At 32.8% G+C, this 22782-nt stretch overlaps 1 protein-coding gene across 4 annotated transcripts in view; it reads left to right on the top strand.

The window, feature by feature from the left end:
• The window catches only part of LOC139517321 (protein unc-79 homolog), a 56212-nt gene that overhangs the window by 18683 nt on the left and 14747 nt on the right, over nucleotides 1–22782 (top strand). For 3 of the 4 annotated variants that reach the window (XM_071308249.1, XM_071308252.1, XM_071308251.1), the window contains 19 exons: nucleotides 1737–1825; nucleotides 2224–2347; nucleotides 2749–3045; nucleotides 3423–3714; nucleotides 5663–5772; nucleotides 6153–6301; nucleotides 8691–8848; nucleotides 9065–9246; nucleotides 10268–10448; nucleotides 11379–11552; nucleotides 12456–12494; nucleotides 14962–15072; nucleotides 16615–16733; nucleotides 17350–17403; nucleotides 17898–17980; nucleotides 18625–18667; nucleotides 19436–19618; nucleotides 20493–20640; nucleotides 22355–22611. In XM_071308249.1, the coding sequence (XP_071164350.1) occupies nucleotides 1737–1825; nucleotides 2224–2347; nucleotides 2749–3045; nucleotides 3423–3714; nucleotides 5663–5772; nucleotides 6153–6301; nucleotides 8691–8848; nucleotides 9065–9246; nucleotides 10268–10448; nucleotides 11379–11552; nucleotides 12456–12494; nucleotides 14962–15072; nucleotides 16615–16733; nucleotides 17350–17403; nucleotides 17898–17980; nucleotides 18625–18667; nucleotides 19436–19618; nucleotides 20493–20640; nucleotides 22355–22611 (2793 nt within the window). The remainder of the gene's footprint in view (nucleotides 1–1736; nucleotides 1826–2223; nucleotides 2348–2748; nucleotides 3046–3422; nucleotides 3715–5662; nucleotides 5773–6152; nucleotides 6302–8690; nucleotides 8849–9064; nucleotides 9247–10267; nucleotides 10449–11378; nucleotides 11553–12455; nucleotides 12495–14961; nucleotides 15073–16614; nucleotides 16734–17349; nucleotides 17404–17897; nucleotides 17981–18624; nucleotides 18668–19435; nucleotides 19619–20492; nucleotides 20641–22354; nucleotides 22612–22782) is intronic. The other variant, XM_071308250.1, reaches the window with a different exon arrangement.

The following is a 22782-nucleotide window of genomic DNA, read 5'->3' as shown; positions in this document are numbered from 1 at the left end:
TGCAAAAAAATGTTTTGCAATATTTATATTAGTTATTATAGATAATTCCACCTTATGTAAAAATGCTGTATTTTGATTTGATGAGAACCATGGTATTTTTCACCAATTTCTATATATTGAGATTTTCTTTTCTCTGCCGGGGTATTTGCCATTAGGGAATTCCATATACCGGGGTATTTGCTAGAAAATATCATGGCAGATGGGAAATACCATGGCAGATGGGGAATACCGTGTCTAAAAATAACTCAATGAATTATTTCTATTCTAATATGACAAATTCATGGTCATTCTAAATATATGGTTCCAGATGAAATATTTAGGATAAAAAGCATCATTATTGAATTTGGACCGAATGACGCAAAAATTCCGGGAATGACGTCATAAATAAAACTCAACGGAAAAGAATTGTCAACAGGTGACATAAAACTGGAATCCACTTGTATTACGCTTCACTGAAACTGATGAACAAAGTGTAGTAGTCAGCCAAGAACCAGCTTATTATCATAAAAAGGGAGATATATATACAGTCAGTCACTGTACATAAAAACAATGATAAGAAATGATTATAAGGTCAATGCAATTTGACTGCGGAAATAGCACAGCTGCAGTGTATACAAAAATTATACATTCAAGTCGAAATTTCATATGATACCTGATTATAATAAACTTTCTGAGGTGGAATGTTTGGTGGAATTAAACAATTATATCATGCTTACAAGGGGTATTTGCCAAAAATACAGGTTTTCGAGGTAATCAAATTTCCCTTGCCTAACAGCTCTGGAAATTTGTACCTCTCAACCTGTATTTTTGGCAAATACCCCTTCTAAGCATGATATATTTATACCCCCTCTTTAAAAAAGGGGGGGTATACTGTTTTACCTCTGTCAGTCAGTCCGTCCCATGAAACTTTCGTCACATTTTTCTCAGGAACTACACATCCACCCTTTCTGTAATTTGGTATCAACATTTATATATGTCAGCCATACCGTGTGATGCGTTTTCAGATTCATCACTTGACAACTTCCTGTTTACCGAACACTTGTCTGATTTTACACATGATAGCCAAGTTGAAAATTTTCGTCACATTTTTCTCAGGAACTACAATACAAGGATTTCTGAAATTTGGTTTCAGGATTTATATAAGTCAGCTATACCGTGTGATGCGTTTTCAGATTCATCACTCGACAACTTCCTGTTTACCGAACACTTGTATGATTTTACACATGATAACCAAGTTGAAAATTTTCGTCACATTTTTCTCAGGAACTACAATACAAGGATTTCTGAAATTTGGTTTCAGGATTTATATAAGTCAGCTATACCGTGTGATGCGTTTTCAGATTCATCACTCGACAACTTCCTGTTTACCGAACACTTGTATGATTTTACACATGATAACCAAGTTAAAAATTTTCGTCACATTTTTCTCAGGAACTACAATACAAGGATTTCTGAAATTTGGTTTCAGGATTTTTATAAGTCAGCTATACCGTGTGATGCGTTTTCAGATTCATCACTCGACAACTTCCTGTTTACCGACCACTTGCATATTTTTACACTATTAATATTATCCACTTGCGGCGGGGGTATCATCAGTGAGCAGTAGCTCGCAGTAGCTCGCAGTTTCACTTGTTGTATATGAGATGTGCAAGAAAGTAGCCTGATAATATAATAACAGATCTGATGTAATATTTGTAGAATTTTCTAAGCAACTTAGTGTTTTGATCTGATTACAGATTTGGGATTATGTGATGCCATATTGGTTAGAAGCTATAAGAACAGAGGTTCCAGCAGAAGACTTGCATGAACTGAAAGTTCTGTTGAGGTAATATTGCAGATATTACTGGATTCAAATTTAAATTACATTATGATTATTTTATCGAAAGATTTTTTTTATTTTATCCATGGTTATGCTCAAAATACAAAATATTTGGATGCTACTAAATTCCATTTGTAAATTTTACAATAAGTCTTTAGTACACTTTGACTAAAATCCCTGCTATTCTTTGTCTGGTTTGTCTAGTCTTTGAGCTTATAGAAGATGGTGTAAATATGTATTATTATAACAGAAAAAACTTCTGTGATTACAGTTGCATATTACAAAATTTAGATTGCATGTTGCTGTTCCACTTTTAACAACAAAAAGTGCATCCCGTCAATGTATTATATGTTATCAAATCAGAATAACATATCAGTCATTTTTGAATGTATTAATACTTGCAGTAAATCATTTGACATTGACATGTGTCCACTGCCCTTCACCCTGGAGAAGATGTACTGTTTTATATCAGAGAGATTTACAGATCCCAGTGCTTATGTACAAGAACAAGCTTTACAGTGGTTACAGGTAACTTACATACCCAGAGGAGTTGTTTTATTTATATCATCACCATATTCCGGGCACAATATACAATATTAAAGGGGTAATATTAAAATAATTCTATTGAAAACCAGGATATGAAAATTCAGACTGATTTTATGAATGAATTTAACAAGTCTTTAAACAATAAGTATATGCAATATTTATTTAACCGACATGCATATGCTATTATTCCATCGGGAAATGTGTCATCTATGTTTGATTTGATTTCCCTTTTTGTTTCTTTGTTTATATTATGTTTTAAGGTTGCTGTTTCATTCATGTTTAATGCATATCTTTTTTTGCACATATATGTTTTATATACCAGGTATATGTTAAATTATATAATTAATTAATAACCAAACGACATTCAATTCAATCTATTTCAGATCTTATCCACACTTGATATCATAATCCCAATGCACATGCTTCTTGGGATGTTTCTGAAAGGTGTACAGAACCTCCATGTTGAATGTACTGGTCCCATGCCAGAGAAACCCCTTAAGAAACCAGAAGGAGCCATGGGTCATCAAACTGTATTTCCAGGCTCTCCAACTCAGGAGAAACCTCCACCATTGAGTCCTGAGAAAACACATGTAGTTGTAGAAGCCTATGAGGTTTATGAGAGGGAGACTGAGCTTGTTTTACCATGCTATATCATGATGTTAGATTTATATTTGAAAGAGGTACATGTATTAAAACTTCTGTTTCCTTTAAAATTTTCAAGATTATGTTTGCAAAACTAATTTTATACACTTGATAAGCATAAAAACATTTAAATTCCAGTGTTTATGGCGTTAAGCTTAAGAAATTTAAATTCCATTTTACATGGCATATATAAACTTAAGCGATTTTATGACAAAATAAATCATTAAGACAGTTCCTTTTATTCAGAATTATCACCTTTCTTTAAATGGTTCAGGTAAAAGGTATAGAGCTTGACATGTTTCTTGTGTATGCGATTATTTCCATGTATATTTTTCAATTTTATAAGTGATGTGTAGCTATAATCTAATTTTATAAGTGATGTGTAGCTATAATCTAATTTTGTAATGTGTTGTAGCTTGAGCTCCAGGAATTTCCCAAATACCTTGGTATCTATAATGAGACCAGTAAACAAGTAATGCAGATGATAGCAGTGATGTTAAAAGAAGACCTTGATGGAACCCACACTTGCTCTGATGACCAACAACAAGCCTGTAACTTCTGCCACAATATTGCTTTGTGGCACCAATTGATGTCCCAGGTTATGTGTAACTTTTGTCCCAGGGATCCTGCTAAGATACCAACCAAAGAAGTACCTCGTGTGGAGGAAGTGAAACAGGTCTCTTCATCTAACTCACAGTCAAGGAAAAGTAAGGTTTTTTGGGATACGATTGCTTTCAAGCAATCTGTAGACTTTTCCGTTGGCTCAGGGCCATGCCCTCAAGTCAACCGTTTCATTCTATACATTAAGGAACATCTCAGATTCTTATGATTGTCTTGCTTTAAAAGGTACAAACAAACAAAGGGATTGAACTTAAACAACTTTCCTATAATGTTCTTTTCATAATCTTCATGTTTGATATTTCCCTTGACTTATATGCGTGTTTTTAACAACACGGAAAATCAGAATTAAGCAGAATTTATATTTAGTGTTTTTATAAATTTAGAAACACGTCAGAGGGAATTCCTCAGTTTTGATAAAAATGCGAGAGTTCTCTAAATTCCGATAAATCTATTCCTGTCATATAAGAACTGAAGTGGAGTTTTTCTTTTATGTCACCATTATGAAACTGATATTTGATATTGTACTTCCATAAAGAAATAGAGAACCATTTAGGTAGTTAAATTAACATTTATTATACATTCTTGCTCCAGGGTTTGTTTAGGTAATTATGCGCATGCGTATAGTTTTCTTGACTTGAAGGGGTATCAGATTGAATGGTTGCTCTGGATTCCCCACTCCATTGATTAATTTGAAACTCATGGGATCCTTTCTATGTATATCTGCTATTGAGGGTTATTGTCTCCCTTCCGGAAGTAAATTCTGTCAATTCAGAATCAAAACATGATACGACACGTCGAGAAAAATCATCTTGTTCTGTCAATAAACGTCGTGTTATGTATGTATGTACGTAGATCCCTCCGTTTACAGAGCACCCCTCGAGAGCTGCGAGGGTACAGTGGAATCCGTGTACACTCCCTATCGGGATTAATGGAGATGTGTCACTAACGTATTTACAATGTTCAATATTTACAAGGACAATCCCCACCCAACACCAGGGAGTGTTAGGACACCGGGCAGAGTCTGTTATTATGGTGGAGGAAGCCGAAGTACTCGGAGAGAACCACCGGGCTGCTCGGCGGGAACAGACAAACCGAAGAGATATCAGCAGATTGATCTCCAGGTCAAAGTCGGGAGCAACTTTGACCAACCGAGGCCCCCATAGTACCCATTCTAGTTTAAACTCCGGTCTGGGTACCAGAGATGTGTGTGAGAGGGTGAAAATTGCCCTTCTAATGTACTGATATTTTTAGCACCCCGAGTGAGAATCGAACTCGGGGACCTTCAGCACTGTAGCCATCGGTCTTAACCACTAGACCACGAACTCACACAATTATATTAAAAACAATTTAAACCGAGGAATGTGTACTGAAAGGAGTCATGCCCACTGACTCAAAGAAAATTAAATATATAAAGAGTTAGGAATAGGGTTCCCCCTAGAATTAATGTAGAAAAATAGGTGATAAGATACGAAGTGAAATACCTTCTCTCACTCTGAGTCTCAGTGACTGCTGTGGAAAGTAACCTTGGAATTGATAGTACAAAAATAAAACACAATAAGTACATTGTTCATACACTTGTATCTGGAATTGGCTATTGTGTAACTATTCAGATTACGTAATTACATTTTACATGTGCAGTTGAATTAGTTTTGAAAATAATATTATCCAGCTACATCTATACATGTGTCAATGAAAACAATGGCAATCGTATCCCTCAGAGCAATCTTCTCTTTGATTTTTAAAATGAAGTTGAAGTTTATTAATCAATTTGCAAGTGTGGAAGAATACAAATTTTAAACAGAATTTCATGTTAAATTTTTTTTAAAGATAAATAAATGCTAAATCTGCTTTTAAAAGTAGAATGTATATAAAATATTATATACACTTTTAATTTAGACATCATAATACAAAATATCTGACGCCACAATGGAAAATTGATTATTGTATGACTTCAATAGTTCAAGCGGGGCAGATTCTCTGGTCAACCTGTACAGATTTCCAAATAGCGATAAAATGTATTATATGTATTTTCAGATTCAACATCAACAGAGGAAGATGAATCTGAGGAGAAAGAGAAATCAGAGCCAAAATTTGATATAAAAGCCATGCCCCTACATCTTCAGCTGTATCATGCATTCCTCCTTGTAAGCCTTAAACAAAATGTCATATTAAACCTTTCTTCTGCAGTTCAATCATATCATGCCTTCACTGTGTTACTGTAAGACCATGTATCTAATAGAGTTTGGTACTTCATCAACCTTACTTCCTTCTTTAAGTTAATTACAAAGGTTGCATTTAAATCTGTAAAAAATGTATCATATCCTCTTCTTTAAATCATGTCTTCATTGCTGTAACTTACCTTCATGATCTTTTATAAAAACATGTTATGCTAAGGTTCAAATATGAGTTGTCATCTATGTTATTATTTTATACATAAGATTATGTTTGTAAACAACTGATTCTAAATGTGGTCATTAATAAGAGATATTTTTTATTTAATATTGTGTAAATTTATATTTTACAGGAATTAGAGAGGACAACAGATACAGATGCTTCCTACTCTTTGCTGACATCAATGAAATATCTGATACTTCATGCTGAAAGTCTTAACTACACTGTTAACCAGTATCCCAATTATGTCAAGTTCTCCCTAGTTAGACATTTAATACCAAGGTAATACTTTAATAATTTCAAATACATATATAAAAATTAGTACAAGTAACAATTCTAAGCTCATTTGCTATATGTCCAGGGCATCATGAAAGAGTATTGCTGTTGTTTACTTTTCTTTTACAAAATTTAAATTAAAAAAAATCATCATTGATTTATATTTGTTTTCATGAATATTAATCAAAAAAAGTTATAAGAAACAACTTTTCCTTATGCAGACTGATAACTTCCAAGTTTCACTTAAGGGGGCTCGCAGGTATAAATCATTTTTTTTTTCTAATATAGTATTTCACTATATTTTTCCATAAATGAACTTATCTTATACGTTCAGGTATTTCACATCCAATCTTTTATGGTAATATTCTTTACAAAGCACAAAATGTCAGTATTCACCTCAAAAGCTTACAAAACCTTTAAACAGACTTATTAAGAAGGGATATAGTTACGATACTGTTGTCAGGTCATCAAAGATTGCATATTTTGGTTTTAATATTGATTCACTTATAGGGTCTTTGCATCGGAACTAAACACATTTATTTAAAAAACAGTTGTTGGCATGACACGGGTTATGTTCTTCTCATATATTTTATGAAGAAAGTATGATACTAAACCCCCAATGGGAGGGATTGTGCCTGATATTCATATGATGAAGACATAATCTTTCAATCAGTTTAATCGAGGTCTGGAGCTGGCATGTCAGTTAACTGCTAGTAGTCTTTTGTTATTTATGTATTATTGTCATTTTATTTATTTTCTTTTGTTACATCTTTTGACATTGGACTCCGACTTCTCTTCAATTGAATTTTAATGTGCATATTGTTATGCGTTTACTTTTCTACATTAGCTAGAGGTTTAGGGGAGGGTTGAGATCTCATAAACATGTTTAACCCCGCCACAATTTTTCACCTGTCCCAAGTCAGGAGCCTCTGGCCTTTGTTAGTCTTGTATGATTTTTAATTTTAGTTTCTTGTGTATAATTCGGAGTTTAGTATGGCGTCAATTATCACTGTACAATGTACTAGTATACATATTTTTAAGGGGCCAGCTGAAGGACGTCTATGGGTGTGCGGGAATTTCTCGCTACATTGAAAACCCATTGGTGCCCTTCGGCTGTTAGATGCTCTATGGTCGAGTTGTCGCTTTGACACATTCCCCATTTCCTTTCTCAATTTTATTTATCATAAACTTAATAGAAAAATGAAATAAAAAAATGGGGTCACCGTTCTTTTAAGCTCACAATCTGCCTCCGAAAGAAGCATACATTTTTGTTAATGTCCTCTTTTTCTGTTGAACTAACAAGAGAAATAGAGATAATATCGAAATAAAAAAAAGAACTAAATTACAGAAATCGCTTAAATTTTACAATTATTTAGTTTATGTACAGCTTATTTGAAAATAATAGTAAAAAATATAGGTCACCGATGAGTTAAAAAAAGATATTTCAATTTTAATGCCAAAAAATGTCATTTTTTGCACCAAAGGGAGATAATTTGGAGCTTTTTCAATGATATAAATATTTTAAAAGTTATCTGGAGCCAAACCGAATCAAATTTTTGGGTTGATTTTTGTACCATATCCTTAAGTAATAACTAATAGTGTAATAAATTAAATTTGTAATGAAAAAGCAAATGTTTTATTTTTTGCTTAAATTTTTGTACCCTTTCGCTGATGAGTCACGGTTTACAGGGATACATGCTGCAGACAGCTGACGATGAGTCTCATTTACCGGAATCGGAATACCTCTTTTATATTTCCGGCTAAAAACAGTGCAAACATGAGTTATCTTTCTTGGTTGAATACCCGAATGAAAGTGTAAACATAGCGCTTCCGTTTGTTGAAAACCGTGTCATAATCAGAGGAAGTTTGCGGAATTTACAAGAAATAGAAATGAGTGAACATTTTTTTTTGAAAGAAAATGGAAGAATTGAAGCCAAACTAGTATACTTTTTTGACATAAAGGAATTTGTATAGCCTCATTAAATTTTTCAAAATTTTGCCGTTTTGGGTAAAAAAAAAAAGTACAATTTTGGGTCAGAGAGCAGAATTTGAGAATTTCACATAGCTAATGCCGAAAATTTGAATATTTTATGAAGAAAAAATTATCAAAACATGAACAAAACTGTGAACATGGTGTTAGTGAATGAAATAAAGACACAAATAACTACAGACAAGTTTTTATTGACATTTATTATGAAGATCTCCCACTTGAGTAATAGTAGCCAGGGAAGCCATTGTCTCAGAATAGCTTTTGTTTGGGCAGCTATCAGTGAAAGGGTTAAGCAAGTTCAGCCAAAATATAAGTGCATCAAGTAAGAGCATTCAATTGACTGTTTTACCACTTAGAAATTTGTATTAAAAATTATGACACCTAATTTACTGTAATATTTTGTAGCTTGTGGAAATGTTTGATAGCTCAGCATTCCCAGCTGGCATTTATTGCTGTGCCATTACTGGTTCACTGTCTGACCTTACCTACTGGTGCTGATATCTGTTGGAAAATAGTTGAAGATGCATATACCAGTGAAGACTGGAGAGTTAGATTTGCTGCTGGTATACACTTAGGGGCTATACTGGAATGTTTTAATGATACTTTTTCACATAATTCAAACTTTTTTATTTTTTATTCATTGATAAAGATGTGTTTTCTCATTGAACTGTATATTTGAACAATAATTAATACTGCTTTTGGATGATTTTCATTAAAAAGATAAGAAGCGGCGAAAAAATTGAGGCATATGATAAATGTAGTTATTTGATCTATTTCAGTTGAGAAAGTGACAGTTCTGTGTCGACTGCTAGATTTAGATTCTATCTCACACAACCAAGTATTACAAACAGCATTAGCTCATGCCTTCTGCTTACTGATTGGTTCCTTAGAGGATATGAATTCTGCTGTGGCACAGAGAGCAGTACAATATCTGGAGACTATCAAAACATCGTCTATCAGAGTGAGTACAATATAACTCAGAAACATTTTTTTCCCCCTTATTTATGAGCATTATGTTTTTTGGTCTGTGCATCCGTTAGTCAGTCCATCCTTCTGTCTGTCTGTCCTCCAGATTAAAGGTTTTGATCAAGGTAGTTTTTGACAAAGTTGAAGTCATTGAACTTGAAACTTAGTACACATGTTTCCTATGATATGATCTTTTTTTATCTTAATGCCAAATTAGAGTTTATACCCCAATTTCACAGTCCTCTGAAAATGATAGTGTGAGTGGGGCATCCGTGTACTATACCTTAGAATTTATGTTCATGGATTTCTTGGGTTAAGATTAACAATACATTTAGTATTCAACAAAAAATACAACTTTTCTAAAGGCTTGTATGCAGAAATAGTTATACTAGAAAATCAAGTATTTATTGAAAAAAAGTTTCTTCATTCTCAAAATATGGTACTCACAAAATTTAAACATTCAGCAGTATATTTATTGTTGCTGTCTACAAAACCTTTAGTTTCTGTTACAATTTGTATATTCTTTAAGTTCCCTTTCTGTCAAGTATGCAGCATGAAGGAGTAAGAGCAAAATTTGCACCATCTGACTTGAATTAGTTTAATTGAATTAGTTTGTCTAAGCCTGCACTCTATGTTTCCTAGACTTAGATTTGGTTGAATCAAGACAATTATGTCATATTCTGCAACAACCCTATTTTTGGACTATTTGAGATGTGAATGTCAAAGCTTTATTATAAACTTTTGAAAAAAAAAGTTACATTTCACTTTCCTACATGTCTGTTTATCATCTTGAAACTATTTTTTATCTGTAGACCTGATATTAAGGGCTTAATATAACACTTACCAAGCTAAATCGTGTGAACAAGTTTTATGCTTTCATCTTTTTTGTCAAAAAATTGCTTCCTACTATTTCGTAAACGAATCTCAGATAATATAAATACTATATTTATGAGGTTCTATTTTAGCTAATAAAAATGATATGTGGATTTTATGTATTGTAATTTTTCCTGTTTCAGTGTCTTTGCCGATGTCTAGAGTTTCAGTTTGACCATGTGATTAGTGACAGAATAATGATTATCCAGAGAATGAGACTATTATCCAATGTTCTAAAAGAAGACAAGATTCTTACATGGGACTTTTTTCTAAGCAGATTAGATACTTTGTCCTTGGAGGCACAAATTGACCTTGAAAACAGTGGTGATAATATTTATCCTTTAGTTTCATATCATGTAATGAAATTGATTTATTTCACTTTTCTCTTAATTGTTTATAATGGAATTTAAGTTTCTCATTACATCAGAAGAAAGTTTTAGCACAATCTCAAATGTTTTGTAATTCTGTAAAACTGAATAATAATAAAGTTTATAAGGCTGTATTCAAAGCTTTACATATCATATGCATTGTAAATATATTTTTATTAGGTAAAAGAAAAATTATTGAAAGTAAATTGTGATTGATAATCGCTGTTTGAAAAAGAAAAAGAAAACTTTGAAAGCCCAATTTTTATGCCACATTTATGGGCATTATGTTTTCTGGTCTGTGCTTCCATCTGTGCTTCTGTTCGTTGGTACGTCCATTCGTCCATCCGTCTGTCCTGCCTCAGGTTCAAGTTTTTGGTCAAGGTAGTTTTTGATGAAGTTGAAGTTCAATCAACTTGAAACTTAGTACACATGTTCCTTATGATATGATCTTTCTAATTTTAATACCAAATAAGAAATTTTACCCCATTTTCACGGTCCACTGAACATAGAAAATGATAGTGTGGATGGGGCATCCGTGTACTAGGGACACATTCTTGTTTTTCAGAAAAGCAAAAAGCCAGTACACAAAAGAAGAAAACTTTGCACTGTTTTAAATATCTTTCCTTTAATCTTGTATGGCACATAATTCTTTATGGGTATAAATTGTAATGCAAAGCATTCTCTACTGAAACATTTAGTGTGTTTTTATGTAATAGAAATGATTGAGTATGGAGAACAACACAATTGTCTAATATTTACTCTGTCTGTTTTTATTAGAAAAGCCTGCACAGATATAACACAACCCATGATATTTTGTATTTTTACTGTAAAAATGGGTCAAGTTATAGTCATATGTAAATTTGATTGTTCCTTTCTTATGTTTTAGATATATTTAGTGCTGATAGAGAAAATGAATCATTTCTAAAGAAGTTAAACCGTGCCAGATTTGCTCTTGCCAGGACAGACAGTATACGTTCTGTAAGTCAGAGCTGTAAACCGCCATATAGACGTGCTGTATCTGTTCCCATGCATCTTGTCACAAGAACAGCTCCACCTAAACGTAAGTTCTGTCATAGAGGTTTAAGCAAAGAATTGTTATTTTTTGTATAGTAAATTCTTTTCAGCAAGTAAATAATTCAATATGCTCCCTGTAAGTTATTATTAGTCAGTTTTGATAACAGTTGTATTTTATAAATAATACCCTATCTAGTTACAGATAGATAAATGGTGAAATAAAAACAAAAGTGCAAAAAAAACCTCAAACATGCATGTTAAACAATATAAGGTTCGGTTGTTAAATGATTAAGAAGACTCCAAGAAAATAAAGATTATAAAAATGTAAAGAATTGGTACAAAAATGATATTGCAATCATACTTCTATTTTTCTAGATACTCATTGATAAATTGCAACAGACACTTCTGTATCTGAATTTTCAAAACAAAAACAATTTGTCTTTTGGTAACAAAAACCATGGCGTCTTCTACACTTTTATTTTAATGAAAACAATATGTACATGACAACAAAGAGTTGGCATCAGGCGATTAGATTAATAAATAAAACATTTTGAAAATCAAAGTAGGTCATTGTTACCAGATTTTTAGCTTCAGAGATTATTGACCTAATATTTTGGTGATTGCAAGTTTCTGACACTAAAATATGGGATCATTAACCCTTCCATGTAGATTAAGATTTATCAGAGCCCAAATAGAAGTAGGTCACTGTGACTAAAGTTAGCATAAGATTTTTTCCACTCATTATTTGATACAGAATAGGACATATTAAGTGTAATTGTCGATTACTTCATGTTTATATTTACATGAATATTAATATTTGGATCTGTATTGTTAACAATGCATTGTTATTTTAAAATTTGGCATGCAATTTATTGCATTACAATTGTTATAAGATATAGCAAGGAAGCATATCTGTATATTGTTTCATAGATGACAATAAATATTTCAGAGAAATTAGCACAGCGTAGACGTAAATTACTAGAATATTGTAAGTTAGTGAGTGTGACTAACTAACTTTACATCTCAGATGAAAATCACATGTACTATACAGTATTTGAATCAATATTTTCTTCAGATGGCCATTTGCAGATTTATTAAAACATAATTTTATTTGTTTGCTACGATTTTTATTTTATTAACAATATTAGCAGCAATTGCATGATTAATAATCATGAAAGTATGAAATGATCACTAAATACTAACATAACTATGCAAGAAAGTTATGCATCATTTTGTCAAAGTCTACCATGTAAATTCAATACTAGAATGAAATTCATAACAGTGTAGCTACAGCCATTCATTGACTGGGGAAAATTAAGTGAACGTTCGTCTGTAATGCCCACTGCTCATGACGTACTTATTATAGAAATTTAAACTGTGAGGTCACCAAAGGTTCTAAACACCTAAATAAAAATACTAATCAGGAATAACCTTTGTGATTTGAATATAAATAAAAATGGCATTCAACAGGGAGCCTCGGCTCACACCGAAGATACCGAACAGCAAGCTACATGTATAAATGTTGAAATCAATACTTAAACTTCTTTACTTGATTTTTTGTTATGGTTTGACCATTAATTTTCCTAATATGATATCGCACGTTCTTTCAGATTATTTTTTTACTTAATTGGCTTTAAAAGTTACAATGCATGTTGTCGTCTGTTTATGTAGTTCATATGTGTTTTTCGTTTCTCGTTGGTTTTCCTGTTTGAATGGTTTTACACTAGTAGTTTTTGGGGCCCTCTATAGCTTGCTGTTCGATGTGAGCCAAGGCTCCGTGTTGCAGGTCGTACCTTGACCTATAATGGTTTAATTTTATGAATTATTACTTGGAAGGAGAGTTGTCTCATTGGCACTTATACCACATCTTCCTATATCTATGTGTTGATTGATCATCTTTTTGCAGACGACAAAGCGATTTAACAACTGCGGTTGTCGAATTATGTCATCTTTAAACTTTTATCTGGTCTTAGTTTTATTTAAAAACGAGTGCATAATCCACCTTCAAATTTGAATTTACGTGAATGTATTGGTAAAATGTTAGACAAATTGTATATAGGAAACTTGAAATTATTTTGTTATTTTTGTGTCATGAATTTTCATTGATGCCATCTCGTATGTTTTTAAATATGAATAAAGAGGTACTTAGTTTGCCTTATACGCAAACGAGACACACAAAAAAAAAAACACGAAAAAAAAAAAAAGAAAAAAAAAAGGTGCAACATTCATTCTTCAACAAAAGAATACATCACAAGAATATGAGTTTTGTAAGAAACGTGAGAAATTGTACTGGACTTGAAGATAAGGCAAAGTGACAAATATCTGAATGAATGAATCGTTTTATGGTATTAAACAAAGAAATTAAATGATTTTTTAAATTATCCAGAACTCTTCACAACAAAACCCAAGTATATATGCATTGAATAAATAGTAGGCCATTCTTAAATGATCACACCGTAGAAGTAGTTGTGCTCTTAATCAATGAGATATTTTGTGAATTAACCCCATCAACTTAATAGGTTTTTTTTACAATGGATAAACCTATTTTTTTATTATTATTAAATGATATCATCTCTGAACATTATTATTACACGGTTGTATGTGATGATATAACAAATTTTAAAACAAATTCCTTGAAAGCTTTGTAAAATGAAAGTTTCATTTTATGTATCGAAATGTGTAATGTTTGTTCAAGTGAATATTTCAATCCCCACTAGAAGGCCTCTGACAGACTGGGTGAGCATAAAATCATAGCCGTTGACAAACGAGTTACAACCTACAAACGTTTTACTGTCGACCACACTGTTATGAAATTAATCGACAAATGTATACTGCTATGTCAAACATATTACTTTGTCCATACCAGTTCAACTTTCCCTTGTCAACATGCTACTGTTGTATCATACATGTATTATGAGTATGGAATAAGGGAGAATTGTTCTAAATTTATTAAACACATTGTTGATTGTGTTGCTGTGACAAAAATGTTGTCAGAAATGAGCTGCATGAATGGACAAGTTTAAATACAGATAATACTAACCACAACCACTCACTGATGATTAATAGGAGCTGTAATTTAGAAAAGTTTTAATAAAACTGTAGAACTCGATATTGCTCTGAATTCTTTCTTTAATTTTTCAATCAAAAGGGTAGATCCTTCATCCTGATGCAGTTATTTCAAGTTTAAATAATTTGTTTAGCCAGTGACTTTCAGTTAATTGTATTTTATCTTTATTAGCTTTTGGTAATTGTTCAAGCAGATTATTTGGTGTTAAGTTGAAGCAAATATATTGAATCATTCCACCTAAAGTAAATAATTGCCTAGTAGTTCAATTTAAATTGTCACCATCTTTCTATTTATATCAGTTCAAGATGAATCTTGTTATAAAACATTCTCCAAATTAAAAATAAAATTGTTTATTATTTTTCAAATTAAAGTTTACAATATATTACAGTTGATTTAGAGAGACAAAAGTCCTGTATTAGACAACATTCAGCTCCTCATTTTAACCTTGGCAGGAGAATGACTAAGATGAATTTTGGGGCTTTCAGTAATGTGTTTCCAGGTAAGTATTTTTAATAACAAACATTATTTTATATATTTATTCATGTTAAAAAAAGCCAATACCATGGCCAAAAAAACAAACCACTGTTTTCAAAATGCTACACAGGACACAAAAACCTGAGCAACATTGACGCTATAAACAAATTGTATTAATCTCAGGTATACCAGAAGAGTAAACAGGTCCTGCTCCACAAGTTGCAATGTCATAATGTCCATGGAATTAGCTATTTACTATTTTTGTAACTAATCTTTTTTAAATTAATGAAATATTTCTCCCAAATCTGGCATCTGGTATTCACTATAGCGTCGGTCACACCTTACCGGATAGCATGAATGGACGCTTAACGGATGAAAATTAAAGTTGTCCGTTTACAAAATTGTTATATGTTGGGAGTCCATTGATATACTGACCAAATAAAAAGGAAGCGTAACAAATGCATAACGGACACGCACTGGATGTGCAACGTACAAGAAACAGAAACGTACCAGACAGAACGGATGTCAAACGTACACCAACCAACGAGTACTGCATAAAACAGACACCTAACAGAAGTGTACCGGATAAAACGGATGAACAAGATATACAGAAAAATTAAAGGCGACAATAATAAAACATGTAAATAGCATAAATATAAACTGGTTTTGGTTTGTTCTTTAAAATGCCGCCAAAGGACAGTGTCTGGTCTAAATTAGAGCTGCTTGATTGTGAAGAATTGCCCTTACTCTAAGATCGATTATGAATAATAAGAATTCATTAACCTTAAGAATTCTAAATGGCATTTCTGACGCCACATTTTCAATTGGCATTTATCCGTTTCAGATCCGTTCATCATCCATTTTTATCCATTATATGTCCGGTAGATGTCCGTTTCACATTCGTTCAACATCTGTTAGATTCTGTTAGATGTCCGTTGGTGAATTCATCTGCCAAGTACCGTACAAAACGAACGCCTTCCGGACATTCAACAGACATTTCATCTGTTGGATGTCCGTTCAAAGTTTTGAACATGCTCAAAATTTTCCACCGGACAGAACGAACTTGGACAGATAAAATGTACGCTAAACAGACATGCAACGGATATGGACGGACGTCTAATGGATAAGAACGTACGTCTAACAGACATGAACAGATCGAAAAAAAGTTATCCTTTAGGCATCCGTTCGAGCTATCCGTTAAGGTGTGACCAAGGCTTATTGCTCTAAATAAATGTTGTTTAAATAAGATTGTCATCTTTTATAATTATGTATTTTTTATGCAGATTTTTATGGCAGATCCAAATTATTAAATCAAGATGAGAATTTGATATGAATTTTTCACATTTATGAATATTATAAAGTTTTAATGATGTCTTTGCTACAATAAACCTAGTGTGTGTTTAAGCTATGTCAAATCCCTATCAATCAAAAGCAAACATGACTATTGAAATAAGCTTCATATAAAAGTGATCACAAAAAGAAGTGCTAAGAACTCCTACAAGAAGGAGTCCAATGATATCGGTTATACATATCAGAACACTAATTTTTATGTTGTTTTTTTTCTCAGGAAACTTAAAGGAGTTTTCTGATGAGGACAGTAATTTTACAGCATTGTTACAGAAGGCTATGGATATGGATGGTGTAGATAGGGATACAGTTTCACAACTAGTGGCACTTCTCATGAAGGTTTGGAAGTGTTTGGGTTTTTTTCCCACTCTTATCTATGATTTTACAACATGTTAAAGATGTTGTTCTTCTTATCAAATAAAAAACAGGGAATGTGTCAAAAAACAACCATACCAAAGAGCAGAAAATAGCACAAGGTCACCAATAGGCGTTCAACACAGCTAGAAAATCCCTCACTATGAGGTGGACTTCAGCTGGACCCTAAACAATGATGTGTACAAGTGCAGCAAAATGGATGCCACATTAAACTCTGAAACATAAAAATGCAAGACCAACAAAGGCTAGATGTTCCTGCATAGGGACATGCACAAAAATGTGACAGGATTATTCATGTTTTGTGAGATATCAACCCTCCCCTTATGTTTCTAGTCGATATGGTTTAAATAAACACATAGCAAAACCAACGGTAAAACTTGGTTCAGAAGAAGTCTCAGTCAATGTGGAAGTAGATAAGCAGTTACTAACATGCCAGCTCCAGACTTCAATTAAACTGATTGAAAGATTATGTCTTCATCATATGGAACCTGTTAGGGATTTTAGTATCATGCCACCATCAATCCCCGTAAAGGTTAGGAAATCTATGTTATATCAAAAGTACATAATTCTATTTTTGTAGTTTATGGTGAGCTGTGATATAAATGAAGAGGACAAGAGTAATATGAAAACACAGGTATTCTAAACATTGTCTGTGGAGGATTGTATCATTAGTATATTAATATATACATTTTATCAACATATAAAACCGCAAAAGGGTATATGGGTTCAATCAAAAGCCTTACATTCATGAGGACAAAAAAACATCAGAAAAAGATTAATAATCTGCCAAAAAATATATAGAAAATTAAAGACTGATCAACATAAAACCTTCTGTAACCATGGTTAAACTCAAATGAAAAACACATTTACACAGAAAATGATTCATATTTTAATTAACAAGTTGAATTGATTAAAACTATTAAAAACCACGTATTTAAATAAATACAATTAACTGTTGGAAGTCTTTGTGCCTTTTTAATCTGCATTTCATTAACCTACAATATTTTGGGCATACAATATGACAAGAGTGCATAATTTAAATTCGTATAATAAGTATTCGTTTAATCAGTAATGTAAACTAATAAAATTTACAATATTATTTTTTATCTGTATGTTTTGTTTTTGTAGAATGTTGTATTACGTCATTTGAATATACTGCTGGGCTACAACCAGACAGAGAAATCCTTTACTGTACCTCCCCATAAACTTAGGTTTGTTAATAGATTTGTTAATAGAGAAATCCTTTACTGTACCTCCACATAAACTCAGAGGTTTGTTAACAGAGAAATCCTTTACTGTACCTCCACATAAACTCAGGTTTGTTAACAGAGAAATCCTTTACTGTACCTCCACATAAACTCAGAGGTTTGTTAACAGAGAAATCCTTTACTGTACCTCCACATAAACTCAGGTTTGTTAACAGAGAAATCCTTTACTGTACCTCCCCATAAACTTAGGTTTGTTAATAGATTTGTTAATAGAGAAATCCTTTACTGTACCTCCACATAAACTCAGAGGTTTGTTAACAGAGAAATCCTTTACTGTACCTCCACATAAACTCAGGTTTGTTAACAGAGAAATCCTTTACTGTACCTCCACTAAAACCAGGCATGACCACAAATATTAGACAGATCAACAGATTATACCAAATAAAACCCTATCCTAACCAGGCATTGCTTCTAAAGTTTTATTCATTTCATAAATACTTCCTATTTTATGGAATTAATAAAATGGTGACCATATATTATACATACATAAGTTATATGTTGTAAATAAATATCATGTTAAAATTGCTGAAATTAAGTGTTTCCTATAAACTTGAGAAATGTAAATGTCATATTGATTCTCATTTCAGAACATCAGCCGTCTTTAATTCTTTCCTGAGTGGAGTTCCATTTGTAAGTTTATTCATTAAGCAAAATCTTTGAGGAAAACCCATAAAAAACAAATGACATCCCTTGTATGTGTTTTTGAATAATTCAGTAAGACTTATACAGGGGCGGATCCAGCCATTTTAAAAAGGGGGGTTCCTAACCCAGGACAAAGGGGGGTTCCAATTACATGTCCCCATTCAAATGCATTGATCGTCCAAAGAAAAGGGGGGGTTCCAACCCCCGGAACCCCCCCCTCTGGATCCGCGCCTGCTTATATCAATATAGTGCTGTCAGAATTTCTTTTAAAAATGAAGTCTTTTATATGAATTTAGATTTAAGTAACACTAGTTGAATGTCTTCTAATAAAGCCACACCAATTAAATGTCTTTTTGACCATCCTATAACCAATATTGATTACAAAACAGAAAAAAAAACAAATATAAGTTCATGAAATCCTTCAAACTGAATACAGAAACAAATCTTATCTGTCATCTCATTGTTTTCTATTCATTATAATTATTGATAAGCTAAAGATCAAAAATAGCATTCTGTGGATTTCAGTCTAAACAATAATCAGCACTGTTCTACGCCAGAGAATCATGATTAAATAAGGATGTACAATACTAAAGATAAGTGATGCATGGAAACACAAATGTCCTTATTGTTATAATAAAGTAACTTCTGGATCTATCACTGACCTATCTGTTGGAAAGCAATCCTGTGAGTTTTGTATTGCAAGTAGACAAACAATATGCTCCCTCTAAAGACTGATTTTTTACTCAAACTTTATAGGTTTTGGATCGAAACTTCAAACTTGGAAATCAGATCCTTCCAATAACATTACTTCTGCTACAGCATGGACCATCTCCTCAGAGATATGCCAGTGATTACCAACCTCCTAACTATACTCTGTGGTACCTGGAACCTCATACACAGATATCATGGCTGACTACACTACTAGTTATATTGTATAAAGTAAGTACAATGAAAGGGGCTACCTTTACAACAGTCACAATTAGAATACAAAAATAAAAAAATGTTAATCTTTTACATTTGTAATGTTTTGCTGTCCAGTTGTGTGAATATATCACAAATTTTGTTATGCCCCACCTACGATAGTAGAGGGGCATTATTTTTTCTGGTCTGTACATCTGTTCGTCCGTATGTCTGTTCGTTCGTCCGTGCATCCATACGTCTGTTCGTCCCGCTTCAGGTTAAAGTTTTTGGTCAAGGTAGTTTTTGATGAAGTTGAAGTCCAATCAACTTGAAACTTAGTACACATGTTCCTTATGATATGATCTTTCTAATGTTTATGCCAAATAAGAGTTTTGACCCCAATTTCACTGTCCACTGAACATAGAAAAAGATAGTGCGAGTGGGGCATCCATGTACTGGGGACACATTCTTGTTTTACATGTTTTGAATAACAAACTTTCTCTAGTGATCTTTAACAATATTTTTGATATTTTAGTGAGGTTTTTCTTAAATTAAGAAATGTAATTTTAATAGATGATTACTCTTAAATGGTAATGTATCCTACTTGAATCACTGAAGACACATAAATTGTTAAAATGTTCACTGGGATGATACCTGTACAAGTGGACTTTTAGTCTCAAAAAACTATTAGTAAGAGCCCAAATACAAAGGGCTGTTGGAGACCATCTAGAATTCAGATACATGTTTATTGTCTAGCATAAAAGATATGATTTTATATGAAGACATGTCAACACTCAAAGGAAAACGTTAAAAAGAGATAATGATAAGCGTTATGACTTGCCTTGTAAATATTGAGCTAAATTTATAGAATTCATGTAGAAATATACAACATGACATATTTCTTTGTTTACAGTATCAGTTCTATACCTCTCCTGTATCAGCCATTATCCAAACATTGATAAGAATTGTCATCAATACAGTAGATGCTCAACATCATAGATGTAAAAAGTCACATGAGGAAGGGTTTATACCACCTAGTCCTACCATACTGAGGAGTAGAGGTGAGTCAAAGGTTTTATTAGGAAGAATTTATACTGAGGAGCATATGCAAGTCATTAAAGGGTGTCTATCCTTTCTTATCTGCTTGTGTAAGGATGGATTTATTAAAGATTTAAAATTGTGCAACATTTATCTTCAAAATAACATCAAGGATGATAACATGTTAATTTGATATCAATATATACTGCTTTGTACTTTATATTGATCGATTTTTGGTGTGATAGCCTAAAAAGTATCAATTTACATTGAAACATATCTCCTCACTTGACACTTCATTCTGATATATGCCCTTATTCCTAAATGCCATGTACTTTGCAAAGATGTAGCAGGAGCAAATGGGGCTTTAAGTTTTACCCTTGTCTATGTGACGTTCCGAAATGATTCCTGTTGTCTTACTTTAGTTTTCCTCAATCAAATGTTATGAAACTTATACTGAATGCTTATTACCACAAAACTCAGATCAAGTTTGGTTGTGTCACTTTTACTCATCTAGACTTATTTCTTTTCCTTTCTCTTACTTTTATAAAAGTTTTCCACTACCAATTGTTATGAGACTTGTAGACAATGCTTATTGCCACAAAACTAAGATCAACTACGAATTTTGATAGTGTCACTTTTACCGTTTGAGAGTTATGACCCTTTAAAACATTAAATGCAAGTGGGTGCATCATTTGTGTGCTATGGACACATTCTCCATTTTTAGCTCACCTGGCCCGAGGGGCAAGTGAGTTTTTCTCATCACTTTGCGTCCGTCATCTGTCGTCCGTCGTCCTTATCTTTTACAAAAATCTTCTCCTCTGAAACTACTGGGCCAAATTAAACCAAACTTTGCCACAATCATCTTTAGGGTATCTATTTTTAAAAATGTGTCCGGTGACCCGTCCAACCAACCAAGATGGCCCGCCATGGCTAAAAATAGAACATAGGGGTAAAATGCAGTTTTTTGGCTTATAACTCAAAAACCAAAGCATTTAGAGCAAATCTGACATGGGGTTAATTTGTTAATCAGGTCAAGATCTATCTGCCATTTAGTTTTCAGATGAATTGGAATACTCGTTGTTGGGTTGCTGCCCCTGAATGGGTAATTTTAAGGAAATTTTTCTATTTTTTGTTATTATCTTGAATATAATTATAGATAGAGATAAACTGTAAACAGTAATAATGCTCAGCAAAGTAAGATTTATAAATAAGTCAACATGACCAAAATGGTCAATTGACCCCCTAAGGTGTTATTGTCCTTTATAGTCAATTTTTAACAATTTTCATAAAATTTGTAAATCTTTACTAACATTTTTCACTGAAACTACTGGGGCAAGTTCATTATAGATAGAGATAATTGTAAGCAGCAAGAATGTTCAGTAAAGTAAGGTGTACAAACACATTGCCATCACCAAAACACAATTTTGTCATGAATCCATCTGCTTCTGTCTAATATTCACATTGACCAAGGTGAGCGACACAGGCTCTTTAGAGCCTCTAGTTTAAAATTTAAACCAGCTGAGGGCTTAATAAGAGATCTGCAATATTAAGTGTGCTTGCTGCATTAGTCAACTAAGCTAGATTCAGTGTGAAGATTATTAATCTGAATAAACTAATAGACATAAAATAAAAAAAATAACAAATGTATACAGTCACATTGAAGGAGTTAACAATTCTTGTGAATACATATTACAACAACAGCAGTCTTTAAAATCTATAAATGATGTGTATTTTCAGAGCCTAGTAAACTGAATGACCTAGAAAACATCCAGGAAACAGATACACCTCCATCAAGTCCTAAAAATCTGAATGATACTGTTAACTTTGATGGTGGGGCTGTTCATTTTAAGAAGGGTGATAAAGTGTCTCCAATCAGAGAACAGGTTATTGAGGAAGCTGTAGAAACCCCAAAACGTCCTTTAACAAGAACTACTAGGAAACCAAGGAGACTGATAGAGTACAGTGAACCAAACATGGAACCAACCAGGGATAATGTATGTATGGCTGTAAATATTCATTCCTATTGGTACAGCTGTAGCTACTTATTACATACTTAAAGATTATCGGTGAACATCTCAACGAGATTGATTTTCTTGCTTGAGCAGGGACGGGAAAGCGAGAAAGGCAATCGAGTTGAGATGAACAATGATAATCTTTTTATCTCT

The sequence above is a fragment of the Mytilus edulis genome, chromosome 3 (assembly GCF_963676685.1).
Source record: "Mytilus edulis chromosome 3, xbMytEdul2.2, whole genome shotgun sequence".
Classification (NCBI taxonomy): domain Eukaryota; kingdom Metazoa; phylum Mollusca; class Bivalvia; order Mytilida; family Mytilidae; genus Mytilus; species Mytilus edulis.
This window is presented reverse-complemented; position numbering and strand designations above follow the sequence as displayed.